The sequence below is a fragment of the Aythya ferina genome, assembly GCF_964211825.1.
Source record: "Aythya ferina genome assembly, chromosome: 1".
In the NCBI taxonomy this organism is placed as follows: Eukaryota; Metazoa; Chordata; class Aves; order Anseriformes; family Anatidae; genus Aythya; species Aythya ferina.
The window spans coordinates 161,843,065-161,858,030 of record NC_140296.1 but is presented as its reverse complement, the minus strand read 5'-3'; the positions used below and the strand labels follow the sequence as shown (position 1 = coordinate 161,858,030).

At 36.3% G+C, this 14,966-nt stretch overlaps 1 protein-coding gene across 3 annotated transcripts in view; it reads left to right on the top strand.

Annotated features, from left to right (window-relative positions):
• Positions 1 to 14,966, top strand: part of BLTP3B (bridge-like lipid transfer protein family member 3B) — a 56,018-nt gene that overhangs the window by 20,148 nt on the left and 20,904 nt on the right. For all 3 annotated transcript variants that reach the window (XR_014688383.1, XM_084506029.1, XM_084506030.1), the window contains 8 exons: positions 1,109 to 1,200; positions 2,685 to 2,874; positions 5,128 to 5,268; positions 5,806 to 5,976; positions 7,268 to 7,448; positions 8,809 to 8,892; positions 14,214 to 14,396; positions 14,496 to 14,614. Coding sequence is in view for 2 of the 3 variants with exons in the window: in XM_084506029.1 (XP_084362155.1) it covers positions 1,109 to 1,200; positions 2,685 to 2,874; positions 5,128 to 5,268; positions 5,806 to 5,976; positions 7,268 to 7,448; positions 8,809 to 8,892; positions 14,214 to 14,396; positions 14,496 to 14,614 (1,161 nt within the window). In the remaining variant the exon portion in view is untranslated. The remainder of the gene's footprint in view (positions 1 to 1,108; positions 1,201 to 2,684; positions 2,875 to 5,127; positions 5,269 to 5,805; positions 5,977 to 7,267; positions 7,449 to 8,808; positions 8,893 to 14,213; positions 14,397 to 14,495; positions 14,615 to 14,966) is intronic.

Below are 14,966 nucleotides of genomic sequence, written 5' to 3'. Positions count from 1 at the left end.
TTGGTGTGGTAATAAAGTGCAGTAGGTAGGGCAGGTTGACCTGTGAAAAAATGTAATTTGAGGGCAAAGATTTTTGGTGTGTTTTGTCTCACTGGAGAAGGGAGCAAATGGAGGAATTCAGAGGAGGTGGTATAAACTCAGAGCTAGACAGGGACATAATATTAGCTGTTGAGTTTCTAATGAGCATGAAATGGCACAAGAGTGCAGAACTATAAGCCTTAAATCAAGAGCCTTCCCAGTTTATAACAAAATTCAGGTCACAAACATTGCACTGTGAATAAGCTAGGAGATTAATGGATTTATTCAGTTGCCAGAAATAAAGTTTTGCTTTTGGTATATTCACATCTTATTCTTCATCCCTGTTATTATGCATTATGTGTAATTTGTGTTATAGTTCTGCTATTTAAATAAAGCCTTCAATTAAAATAGGATTTGGGTCTCATCCCCTTAATTCCCAGCTTCTTTTTTAAGGATCCCACTTCAAGTACCAAAAATACAATAACAGCATACAATTATACTAGAATATGCTGTGTTGCAAGTTATACTAGAATGTATCTTTCTATAAAATACTTCCGCTAGATTAGCCAAGAGTCATATAATGAATTTTTATGTACAGATTCTGTTTTAAAGACGCGGCACTAAACTTCCACTACTATTATGAATTTTAGTGGACTAGGTTCAAATATTTTCCATTAACGTTTTTTGAAGTGTGTTAAATATTTCTTTGAAAGAACAACCATGTAGGAAGAAAACCCAAATGAGTGCGCATTAAATCAAAATGCTTTTTTTAAACGCCCTTTTCAAAATGCTGTTTTTCAAAGTAAATATGATGGGTAAATAATGACATAGAATCAGGAATTCTACAAGCAAATATTTAACTGGGGCAGCATGTTAGAATTCTCAAAATGTGAAAACCTTTATAAACAAATTTAAGAAATAAAAGTAATTTTGGTACTTCACAAAAGTTTGTGGGAAAATGCTGCGGTCTAGAGTGTCTTTATGTATATTTAGAAAAACATTTTCAGTGATTTCTTTTTCTTCTTCATATATCAGCCTTTTACTTTGTTACCTCTTATGTCTCCAACTTTTTTTTCTTTTGTTTTTCAAGTCCTTGGATAAAGTTGTAATGGAAATGAGCACATGTGAAGAGCCACGAGCCCCTAACGGACCCTCTCCTATAGCAACTGCATCAGGACAGAGGTCAGCAATGATCCTTACTTGTACTTGATCTAAAAAAAAGTTTAATTTCTCTTTTTGAATTAGTATAGAACACTTAGATCCACTGTGTATTTCTTGTAGTATATAGTGTTGCAGCTCTAAAATATTATTACTTATGGATGGAGTTATGTATGTATACTGATAGAACTATTTAGTTTCAAACCTATGTCTGGAGAAAACCATCTAAACTGTATATGGAACTTGCTAGAAATGTTTCATTTAAGTATAACTACTCCACCAAAAATATACTCATTTGATTTGTCTTTAATTTTCAAAATTTTAAATACCTTGCCTCTCAACTTAGTTGGAAAACATACATAATGGTGTGTGAGTATGTGTTTTGTCTACTGAATGTTACTAACATTTGTTAGTGTGGTATTTCAATGTTCTAGTTTCTTTATCTTATAATTCAAATCTTATTGAAAGATTTCATGCTTGCTATTATAGCTTAAATGTCTGGTAATGTGGGAAGATGACATCGTTACAGAAGTATTTTTTCCCCAGTCTTTTTCTTTTCATGGACCCAAAATGTTTTTCTGTGAGCATAGGGACCCATATATAGAGAAATGAATTCTATGATACAATTCGTTTTCTTACTTAACTTATGTATAATACTTAGAAGTAGTCCATGGGTCTGTCTCCTTGTACAGAGTACAGCTTGAAAATCATTGCCATAGAGATTCTGTGTAGGATGAAAGTTATAAAAAGGCAAAGGAATGACGAACCACATAAACTGTACTTTTAAAACAAGCAGAAAAAAACCCAAAGCCAAATAAATTTAGATGCTAAAAGAATATATGAAACAGTGTTTTCCATTCACTAATCTAGAACATTCAGAGTGGTTAAGATTTTTACTAAAAATTTAATTGCAACTGCTTTATTTCAGTACTGGAATACATGTTGATTTGGTCCCTAAATTTGACTATTTAGGATGCCTTTCTTTTGTAGCATGAAACAAAGCAAACTGTTTATACTATTTTACATATAAAAAGGTAGTTGTCTTAATGGGCAGTATAACTTAGCTCATAGGGATAAATACCAGCCAGATTGGAACTGTCAGATAGTTCAACACTAATTACTCTTGTATACATGAAGAAGAGTAATATATCTACATAACAGTGTAGCTTGTTTTAATACAAACACAGCAATTTTTATCTATTTTTATAATTATACCAATTTATGCATATTTTACTATGTAAAGTTGTGTTAATTGTTATAGTTCATGGAGTTTGATCACTGTCCAAAATATGTTCTTTGTTCATAGAATGATTGTTTTGAGATTAGCATCAGAGGGTAGAGAATAAATTAGTGTAAATTGGGTCAAATATTTAACAAAAAACTGTAACTGATAAAGAATACATTAGGAACTTACGGTCTGTGTTATGTTGTATTTCAATTTTTTAAGAAATATAATTTGTGACATTTCCTTTCTCTTGTAATTAATACATTGGCATTTCACCTTCTAGTGAATATGGCTTTGCTGAAAAAGTGGTAGAAGGAATTTCGGTTTCTGTGAACTCCATTGTAATAAGGATTGGTGCAAAAGCCTTTAATGCTTCGTTTGAACTTTCCCAGCTAAGAATATATAGTGTAAATGCAAATTGGGAACATGCTGACCTGAGATTTACCAGGATACAAGAAGGGCAACGTGGAGAGGTGAGTATTATCTTTTGCTAACTTTGTTATATTATTTTTGTGGTAGAAGAGGAGGTAGTTGAAATGCACACTAGGAAATGTGCTGTTACCAGGAATTGAGAAACTGCGCTCAGTAGTTTCAGCTGTTCCCTAAGAACCCAAGGACATAAAAATGGTAGGTGTGAGTCAGATCAAAGGTCATGTCTGTAGCAGTGCCCAAAGTGGATGTTAAAGAAGACTGAATACAAGGTCAAGCATATGTAGCCACTGTTACATTCTCCAAGACTCTGACCATTTTAAAATGCAAACTACAGCAGATGTGAAGAATACAGGAAGAAAAAGTCAATATTAACTAATTGGTGTTTTTTCATTTTTAAAGCTTTAGCTGGTCATTTATTTGCTTGCGAGAACTATCCTAATAAAGATTTTTTTTTTTCTTCAAACAATTTTAACTGAGTTCTAATAAAGGTTCTATGTAAGAGTTGAACATTTTTCTGGGGATAATTAAATCATACATGTATAAAAAAGTAATAGCAGTAAAGTACATACTTTGCTACTCTCCGGGAAAAGTAATGTGCAACTCCTGCATAGGCGTACATCGTTCTTTTGCTTTCTCCCATGTAACTGAAGTAAAATGTATACTAAATGCCAAGCTGATGCTGAATGCTGTATTTGCTATTGAGAACTACTTTTGACACGCAGCAGACCTTGAATATATAGGTGTTTAAAAAAAATATGGTGAAACTGAGAGCTAAGATTACTGAGCACACAGAGTTTACTCAGAGATAAGGAGACTGGTAGTTGCTTTTTACATCGAGAAAGAGACCCCCAGAGAACATTATAGTTAAAAACACCTCAAAACTAAGTTCAAAAGCATTTTTTCTGACAGTCTGCATCATGTCCCTCCTGCAGTTTATCTGTGTGTTAATGAAGTCTAAATTGGAAGAATTCAAGTTTGAATAGATGGAATTTTGTATTGCTATATTTTTTGATGATATGCTTTTTAAGAAGAATTTGATTTGGAATAGTCTTCCCCTATAGTGCTTTCCTTGAGGAGCGTTTCATTTAGTTCAATGAGTTCTGGAAACACAAACTTGTAGGAACTGTAGCAAGTGATTTGTTAGCGGTAAATTGCGATAAAATAAATGGTGAGAGAACAAAACTGACACTGTACTATAAAGATAATCTATGCTAAAAACATTTTAAGGAAGTGCTTCTAGATCATATTGTACCTACGTGTAGCATAATGAGGAATCTCCTTAGAATTTTTAGATTTTTATTTACACTGCTTCTGGAGGTAGATATTTTCCTTTTCTGCAAACAGTATTTTTCAGGCTGCTTTTCACTATGCCTTTCCATCTTTTCTACTTCATTGTGTGTACCTCCTCAGACAAACTGGGTATGTTTTACTTAAGTCTCTGCTTATATTTGCAGGACATAGGCTGTACAGTTTTCTGAATGACAAGAGAATGGCAACGGCAAAATAAGACACGTGCCTAACAAACTCTTCCCCCTTCCTCTTCTCCTTGGTGGATCTTTTTTCTTCAAAGAGTAGTGTAGGATTGAGTTTTAGGGAAACTAGAATTAACTTTTTTTTCCTCTTGATGCCCAGTTCATTTGATGATTTTCCATGTTGCTACTGGATAATCACTCATTTCCCTATATTTGACTTTCTATATCCAGCTCTACTTGATGTTCTTGTGTTATTTTTACATTTGCCTACTGTCTTCTAGAAATCTATCTCCTGGTTTGAAAGTTTGTGTAGACTGTGTGGCTTAAAATACACTTAATGTTTAACTTCCTTTAATTGAAACAAAAAACTAAAACCCCCTACTTTTTTGTAGCTTTGCTTCCTTCCTGACTCTGTTCCTACATACTAGAATTTAGTGTTTTGAGACCACACTAGACAATCTTTTTTGCCCTCTACCAAAAGCAACCTAGAAACCATGAAATAATTTTATGCCTTCATTGCCTTCATTTTTTTTTTTGTGTGTGTGAATATTTTAAATGCTGGTTCTTCCCTCTGCCTGCTTTGAACTCACTCGACATTTCTGTGACATTTTGGAGGTAAAGAGCGGGATCAGGGCTTCAATTCTTGACACCTCTAAGTGGAATAAATGAGTAAAATGTACTTGTTCATATAGCTCTGCATGAAGGACATGTGTGTGTGTGTATAGATATATGCGTACACCCACATGTGCTTCTGCACATACTTTGTTGGAAGTAAACTGTTGTATTTCATGAAGGTGTTTTTCTCTTTTTCTCTGTTTAAAGGTTTTGACTTTTAAAGAAATCAACTGGCAGATGATCAGAATAGAAGCGGATGCAATCCAGAGTTCTAAGCATGAAATCATGAGTGCTCCAGTTCGACTGATTACAAACCAATCAAAAATTAGGGTCACACTTAAAAGAAGGGTAAACTTGAAAACTTTGAAATCTTCTATTATTTTATGAATTCATAATTAACTTGCGCTCTCTATGAATATATGCACATAGTAAAGATTTTTAATTTAATCTAATTTAATTTTTTGTAGCATGTAATCAGTAAGACTGAAAAAGTGGTCAGAATTTAAATAACTGCAGGCAGAATTTAAAGATGAAGAAATTCCACAGGTCCTGCTAATTAAATTATTTGACCTCCAGAGCTTTATTTATGATGTTGTGTCTTGTGCAATCTCTCCAGATTCAGATGATACTTATATCACTTATGGTTACATAAACAGTTCAGAATTCAATGTGTGCTACGCACATAAAAAGTTAGGCACAAATAAATATGCTATGATATATCATAGGCACTTTTTAGTTAGTAAGAGAAATAAGAATATCTTTCATTTAAAATTTTATTCAATATGGGAGAAACTTCCTTTTAAAGAAGTGTGGGGTTCTATTCAGTCTTTTTCATTAATTTGATATAAGAAACCTGCCTTTTTATTCTATATTTTTATTCTATAGCTAAAGGATTGTAACGTGGTGGCATCAAAACTGGTTCTGATTCTGGATGACTTGCTGTGGGTTTTGACTGATTCCCAGTTGAAAGCCATGGTGCAGTATGCCAAATCTCTTAGTGAAGCCATAGAGAAATCAACAGAGCAGAGAAAAAGCTTGGCTTCTGAAACAGCTCAGGTATGGTAACTGTTTGTCTCACTTTATGAGTATTAAGTTTTTAAAAATACAGTGTGTTTAGTTGCATTAATTGATTTTTTTGAGGATGCAAGTTACTCATTTTCATTCAACTGTCTATCTTGAATTAATCCTGAATGATCACAGCAGTATAAAAGACTTCATTTTACAAAACTCTGTGTATTAATGTCAATTACAGGAAAGAAAAAAATGTTTCTTTATTCATGTACAGAATATTTTGACTTCTGTGTTTACTTAAAAATTGATTACATTCTTTAGTAAATCTGGTCTTAAAATAGTTTCTGATGAAGAATTATAAATAAATAAAATTAAGAGACACTAAAGTAACCTTAATGCATGAATAGATACACTTACTATAATGGTTTAAAGTGCTGGTCCAGTCTGTTTTCGTGTTCCTGAAATACTAGGCTTTAATCAGAGCTTTACTTAATACAGCTCTCTTGTTGGAATACATGGTGAAAAAATAATTCTGCTTTTAACATGTCTGCTGGCATAGATGTTATGTTTATGCTGTATGTAAAGTAGTCTTACATAAACATTTGTCATCTTTCAGCGCATATAGCATGTTGGACCAACTGGTCTTTCTAGTGAGTGTTGTGGGGAGGATCTCTTTTTGTCTGTGAAGCAGCAGCACAAATACCCTGATAAAAGATGGGACTGTAAACCACAATTTATTACTAGGACTGATTGAATAAATTCACTTGTGTAGAATCTCATACAATAAAGCTATTGTACTGTAATGCGGACTTCAGTTCTTGTGGTGGTCCTGATGATTTGCAATGATCAGATATAGCAATCAAATGGCTAGCTGTCACTGAGTAGGGAGGTTCTGATTCTTCAATTCCCTGTACTTGCATCTTGCCAGTTCCCTGATCCTGGCGCTGGCTTCTGTTTGAGCCTATAGTGATACAGTTTGTGGAGCTAAACTAGCAGAAATGATCCCAGCAAAAAGTATTTTTCTGCTAGTCTGGCTTGCAACAAAAATTAGAGAAATACCAGTGCTGCAAGGGCAGGGTATAAAGATGTGGGGAAAGGGAAAAACAGGGTGTGAAGTGACACTGTCTCTTTGTGTCACCTAGCCATTAGATCAACTTAGCTGTATTCTAAAATAACACTCTTAAATCTCATTCATGATCCAAAGTGAACATAATGTATATGATGCATATTTTTCCTTATTTGAAAGGCCTATTTATAGTAAGTGAAGAGTTGTGGTGCTTTTATGCTTGAAGGGAAGGATAAATTTCTACCAATTGATGTGACTAAATATTTTCAGAGCTCTGCTCCTGCACCCAGCTCTCAGCAGGTGAAAGCGCACCAGACTACAGCAGCACCTGATCAAAATGATGCGATAGTGAAATTGTTCAATGATTTCGATGTTAAGGAAACTTCTCATCACTTAGTAATTTCCCATTTGGACCTACATATATGTGATGATATCCACTCTAAAGAAAAAGGTAACTGTTCAGGTTTTGCTTTTTTTTTTTTTTTTTTAGTAACATGCATATAAACTATAATTGTCTTTACTGGATTCTTCAAAATGTCTTCTAATGTTAATCAACAGCTTTTATTTTAGAGGAATTGTCTTCCCGTGTCTCTAGACACCAATAAAATTGGCTAGATGCCTCTAGCAGGAGAATATTACATTGCTAAATGCAATTATTTTAAAATAAATGTAACAAAAACTGCTAATAGTACTAGAATCTTCTGATTCTGTCCAGACTGATGGTTTCTGCTGATTTTTCCTTTATATTGCTAGCTAGCTAACTGCATTATCAGCACTGCAGTGGCAATAGTACTGTTGCTTGAAAGGGTCACTGTGTAATCTGTTTGTGTAAATATTCCTTATAAAATAGATAGTTTACACTAATAAACAAGCAATCTTCTCTATGTTACTAATTTAGATAATTTAGGATGTTCTGCAGAAAATTGGAGGAACAAAACAAGTGTTCTGAGGCCTTATAGTGTATGTCTGTAGTACTTGTACTATTTTAATCCAAGGCTACTGCAGTGTACCATGTTTATAATTGGAGGAAAAAAGACAAATGACCCATTTCATGCCTTTTAAAGTGGTCAGAAGAGAATGAGAAATCAGTGTATATTCAAGGAGCTGGCTAGTCACTGAAAAATGTGCAGAGGGATACAAGGTCTGCCGTAAAAGAGAGTGAAAAGCAGACTTGGTGAATGTATTTCCCTCACTGGGAAAGATACTTGTACAGCAGCAGAGCATACAGCTCACTGGCTAGAGATGATAAATTACATGCAAGGAAATGTCTACTGAAGTTGAGATTTATTGTTCTCAGAAAGATCTCTTTTTTTTTTTTTTTCAATCCTTTTTCTTTCCTTTTTTTTTTTTTCATGAAGTTTAAAATTTAGTGGAGAATCAGGACAGAGAGATTCTCAGAATCCCTCTTTACTGCAGGAATATTTGTCAGATAAGAAAGCAGATTATATTTACAGTATTCTTGTACATCTGTCTTTGATCATAATCTTCAGTATGAAAAGTTTTGTTTCAGAAAAACTGCAGGATTATGCATACAAAGAGTTAGTTACCTTTATTTTTCAGTAACATTTAAAACAATATGCAGTTTGTTAGTAGTGACTGAGGACCGAACATGGATTTCTTTCTACAAGCTGATCTTTAGAACGCAGTGAAGACGACCTGAATGAAAATTTTGAGGGAAGTTGTTGAGATTGTAGGGGGGGAGAGAGATAGTAGAGGGAGAAGAAAGAATAGCTGTTAGGTGTTTCAGGGAACATTAGAACGACCATTCTAAATACAAGATCTGCAGAGCTGAGCATTGCTTTATTTTACAGATTCAAATAGGCGTGTCACAGGAGGGGCCATGCAGCTTTCTTTCAGCTATTTAACAGTGGACTATTATCCATTTCACAAAGCAGGTATGAAAATGAGCATTTTTTTTGAACTACCTGTAAATGGAACTGCATAGCTAAAATTAAAAAATAAAAATGTGTATATGGCTTGAATAATAATAGTTTTACAAACACTTGAAATACACACTTTCAGTATGCAAAATGAAACAACAAAACCAATCTGGAACCAATCACAATTAAATTTGTGTAAATGAACTATTCTAGGCCAAACAGTTTTCCTGTTCACTGTTTCGTTTGGCCAGCAAAATGGTGTTTGCACTTTCCTGACGTGAAAAAAAATGTGTTTTGACAGGAGAAAGCAGATTGAGAATTCACTAGTTGGATACCTACAGGAGTCAGATGCAGCCTTCTAATATGGCAGATTTCTTTCCATATAGAAGTCTTATCATTTTATGGGCATTTACAAACTGCTTTTTTTTTTTTTTCATAAATAAGAACGCTAGTGTGTAGGGAGTCAGTTGGGCAGCATTTTATTATATTTTTGGGGAATTTTTATGAAACATCTGGTAGCAGTTCCCAACCAAGAATTTCTTACAAAGCATTCCTGGTAAATCTGTTCTTCAGAAGTCTCAAAATAAAATTCCAGCAGCAATTATCCAATTATCAAAAAAAAAAAAAAAAAAAAGGAGACAAAAGAGGTTTGCTGTTGATTTTGTGATCAAATGCAATCTATTTCAGTGTGAGGGGGACTTCTGCTTGGGTGATTGGGTGCATTGTGCTTTTGTTTTGCTTTTTACAAACACAAACCAGTCTCTTTGGAGTGATACCCATGTGCATTAAAGACAGGAATTAGCAGTAGTTTGCTGCAGGTCATTCTTGTCACTCGTGGGTGCAGATGGAATCATTTAATGCCAGTCTACTGCATTTTAAGTAGCAAGTATAGTTATAGCACCTTATAAAAATTTATAGTAATTTAGCGTGGGTTAGACAAGCAGCATATTCATTTCTGTAGATTGGCCCAGTATCAGTTGAACTGTGTAATGCTAGTTTTTTTTCCTGTGAAAGTGGGAACTCAAGTCACAGGTGTTTAACATGCCTGTCTTGTCACTCAGCTGTTCATGTGCTGTTTTTCATTGCTGCTTCCTACAACGTCTAGGGGAACATCTGGTCTCACTATTTACGCTTTCTGTGAGGTCTTCTCTTGAAAGAAGGAAGACATGGAGGAAGTAGACTAATAATTAGATTTTTGTTTTCTTTTGGAAGAATTTTTAGCCAGGTTGAAGCAGTAGGCTCTTGGATGGGCATGTTAGAAGCTGACTGAGAATGCTTTAAGAGAAATGAATACCTGGGGCATGACTCCCACAGCATGAAAACATAGATGGAAACAGTCATCTGTAGGGCAAAGGTAGCGTTCTCCTGCAGTCTTAAATGGTGTTCCATACAGTACGTTTAAGCAGCAGAAATCAAAGTCTCTCTAACAGCAGGCAACAACAAAAACATGTAGGAGGGTGCTCCTCTTTGGTCCAGTCTGTGGAGGGGAAGGGCCCGTACCAGAACTTGTTCTTTCCAATTTAACAAGTTGTCATCTTCTCACTATATTAGAATAATGTGGCAATTCTATGGGCAAACAATTGTAAGAGGTGGGAGAGACCCTTTACTCTAGGAAAAAGGAGCACTTTTTAATTTTGTAAGTTCAAAGGGAGTTCTCTACCCGTGTAGGTGTCATGCTTATATGTACTGCTGAGTCTGGTACTGTCATCTGATATGCAGAGCATTCCTACTGAGATTAGATGCTGCAATACTGCATCCTTAAAGAAAACAGCTTATTAATACTTTGTAACAGTGGGCAAAGAGGAAACAACTATACATGTATATCTCTGAGACTGTTACCAGGCTGTTTTCCAGTTTTGTATTTTTCCAGCCCATGGAATATTTAGAAATGCTTCTTTTGATATAGTCTTTCTGGGAATTGCAATTAGCTCTTCAGGAAGAAGTCCTCAATAATTAATAATAATATTTGCAGATGGAGCTATTGTGGGTTTTTGGTTCTGTTTTGTTCCTTACCACAGCAAGACTAATGGGAGCATGTGTGCTGTAAGATACTCTTGTAATCCATTGAGCATCAATCCTTCCAACAACAGCCTTTCATAGTACTTAAGAAAAGTGAAGTGGGATGTGGGTCCATTGACTGTGATAATCCTAACATAAGACAGACTGTTGCTGGATGTTGAAAACCTGTCTGTACAGCAATCCGTTTCTTTACTGGTCCTCCCAGACCTGCTCTCACAGAAGCTTATACCAGATCCCTTATCTGTGCAGCTGATCCTATCCAGCAAGATTCCCAGGTTATTCTGCAAAGCCACTTCCCAGCTGGTCAGCCTCCAGCCTGTACAGTTGCACGGGCTATTCTTGTCTGGGGCTTAGATTTCCCTTTGACCTTCCTATTAGGTCACTTTTCTAGCCTTTTGAGGTCTCTGTGAATGGCAGCACAACTACCTGGTGTATCAACTGTTTCTCCCATCTACAAAGTTACAGCCTGTTCTATCATCCAGGTCATTAATGAAGTTATATTGCACCCAGTATTGACCTTTGGGATACACCACCACTATTGACTGCCTCCAGTTGGACTTCATACTGCTGATCCTAGCCCTCTGAAACCAACAGTTAAAGCAGTTTTCTGTCTACCTCACCACGTACTTACCTAGTCTGTACGTCATCGTTCTGTCACTGAACATGTCTTGGGGCAGTGCTGAAAGCCTTGCTATAATAGTTAAGGTAAACAACATCCACTTTTCTTCCCTCATCCACCAAGCCAGTCATCTTACCGTAGAAGGCTATGGAGTTCAAGAGGCGTGACTTCCCTTTCATAAATTCATATTGACTAGTCCCGGTCACCCTTCTGTCCTTAATGTGTTTTGAAATGGTTTTCAGGATTCTGACTTCTCTGCTGCCTTCTTGGGAATTGAGATGAAGCTGTTCCTTTTCTCCTTCTTGAAGATAGGAATGACACTTGTTTCCTTCCAGGAACTTCTCTTGATCACCATTCACTAGTAACATTTCAAAGATAATTTAGAATAGCCTTCCTGTGGCATTAGACATCTCTCTCAACCCTCATATGCATCCCATCAGAATTCCGTGGACTTGGGCATGTCTAATCTGTTTAAAATTTTCCTAAGTTAAAGCTCCTCTGCTGAGGGGAAGGTCTTCTTGCTCCAAGCTTTCACATGGTCTCAGGGACTGAGGACTTCTGAAGACAAGTCTTACCAGTGAAGACTGAGGCAAAGAAGGCAAAGAATACCTCTGCCTTCTGCATGTCCTTTATCACTTGATCTCGTGCTTAAGAACAGCAAGTCCAAGTTTTTCCTAGTTTTCCTTTTGCTGCTGATACACATGTAGAAGTGTTTCATGTTGCCCCTCACCTGTCTTACCAGATGTCATGTCAGCTTGTGAGTCCAGCTTCGGCATACCTAGCCCCATCTTCTGTATTCTTTCTGGGTCACCTGCTGCTGCTTCCACAGCTTGTTCCTTTCCTTTTTTTATTTGAAATTAATCAGGAACTCCTTGTTCATCCACAGAGGCCTCCCGTCACTTCTGCTTGATTTCCTGCTTTTCAATGTGGATCTTTCTTGAGCTTGGAATTAGTTCTTGAAAATCAACCAGCTCTCCTGAACCCCTCCTCTATCCAGGGTTATATACCATGAAATTCTTTCAAGTACACCAGTCTGTTCTCCTGAATTACTGGGTTGTCATTCTGCTTTTTGCCTTGTTGCTTTACCTCAGGATTCTGAACTCCACCATCTCACAGTAACTGGAGCCAAGGCTGCCCCTGACCTTCACATCCCTGGCCAGTTCTTCCTTTTTGGTAAGAATCAGGTCCGGCAGAGCATGTGGATGTGATTCTTCTTCCAGTTGTCTGAAGAGCGCCTCACCGTCTTCGTGACGAGATGACCTGATCTGTAAGCTCTCGGCTGGCTGATCATGCATCGCAAGGCACCGCTCTCACAGTAAGGGATGCTCCCGCTCCTTGCCTTCCCAAAGAGCCTGTATCCATCCTTAGTGGTGTTTCAGTTGTGTGTGTCTCTGTGATCCCAATAAGATCATAGCCCTGCAACTGCATGCAGATCTCTAATTACTCCTGCTTCCACATGTTCCTCATACTGCATGCATTAGTACAAAGGTACTTCAAAGTGGCACCCACCCATACTGACTTCCCAAGAAGAGTATGAAACCTTTCCCTATAATGCTGCTAGTTTATATGCATATGCCTGGGGTGACCCCATTTTATCCCTGTTTTGGAAAAACCCATCCTCATGGACTTGAGTTTAACCTACCTCTACCCTCTTGCACTCTTTCTGTTTTCTTCCCTTTTCCCTTCTCTTCTTTCTCAGCTAGAAAGATGCAAATAACCAGTTATGAGGCAGGAGGATGGGGAAAAATGTCATATCCTGCAGTACCTTTCTCCCTTACTGTGTCTTCCATGCTGACATTGTTGCATTTAAACTTGAAATCAGAATTTTTTCTCAAGACATTTTCCTATTTTGATGCCAACCATATTTACTCATCTCCACTGTTAGTTTCCAAATCTTCATTAAGTCCCAAATGAAGTAAGTTTTCACATACTGATACTTAAAGAGCAATGTACCACCTGGTAAAAGTTAATTGTATTGCATACTTACTATTGAAAAGGTTAGTAGACTTTACAGAGTCTCTTAGAAGAGATCCCAATTTCTTTTGGAGGTTTAAATGCTTTACAAACAGAAACTTTCTATAAATAAAAGAATTTCCACTGGTATTGATTTTTAAGGCTGTGTGCTAGAATAGTGATTGCTTTCTTCTTGGTTGTGCAGCATGATGGTGCTAAAGAACCAAGACAAAAAGAGTCATTTCTGAAAAGAGACCAGGAACAACTTAGGACGCAGTCTGCTGGGAAAGATAAGATTAGAGTGAGCATGGGAAAATTCTTACTTTTTTTTTTTTCAGTGAAACATAATATGTATGCAAACACACACACACATAGGCATATATATACGCATGTGTACATATATGTCTATACATATATATTTGACATCTAGCATATGAAATTAGTGTCATCAAATTTCTCTAAACTGGAAATACCCAGTGATGTTTTGAGCATTAACTAATGGTGTTAAAAGGCAGGTAACAATATTATATTTTATGAGTGAATTTATGAAGCAGTGCAACTTGTTTTTATGCAATATGTAACTTTTGTTGTAACATCCATTCTAAGTCTTGTTCTGTAATTGCAGCATGCAACGGAATGATTTTTTGAAGAAAACGTAGTGTACTAGTGAAAATTTGTTATCCAGTTAGAAGCAAACTTTTGAATAAAATGAGTTAATATTGTTCCCCATTACTGACACTTGCAGGAGATAGCTGCAATCACTGGATGCATTATAGTGATGCCACTAAAGCCAGAAGTGGATGGGCCACAGAATTATTAAATGAATTCAAAAGCAATGTTGAATTGCTTAAGCAGGCTGTGAAGGATCAGGTTATAGGTTCTCCTGCCACATCACCATCTGCTGTATCTCCTCAAAAGCTACAGACAGGTACTTTGCTTACATCGCTAATGCTCTAATTCCATTCAATATTAAAACTATTGTAAAGACAACTGTTTTCAATGATTCCATCATTGTTCTTTCCTACAGGCAAGGAACAGATACCGAAGGGAACACCTAGGGCTTCCTCTGTACCTTCCCAACAACCAAAGGGCAAACTGATGTCTAGTCCTATTGTGGTTAGACTTGCAGATTTCAATATATATCAGGTACATTTCTTTGAGTTAGTAAAAAGGGCTGCTTTGCCCTTGACTGTTATGTAACCACGTTTTTTAAGGGACAGTTCTAAAGTTGTTGAAATTTAACAGAAGTCTTTCCATTCGTTGTTGTATTAGACCTTTATGGGCCTGCTTCTACTGTATTAAAATTGGTGAATATTTCCTTCCTGACTGCATGATACCCTACCACAATACCATGATTATGTTTTGGATCCAGGTTCTATCATCCCCCAAATCCTGACATTTAGGATTTCATCCTTCATTATACTTTGTTAGGTACCCACTATTTTAATGTGATTTTGTACTTCATGTTTCTCTTATTGATATCTTTGATATCTTTTTC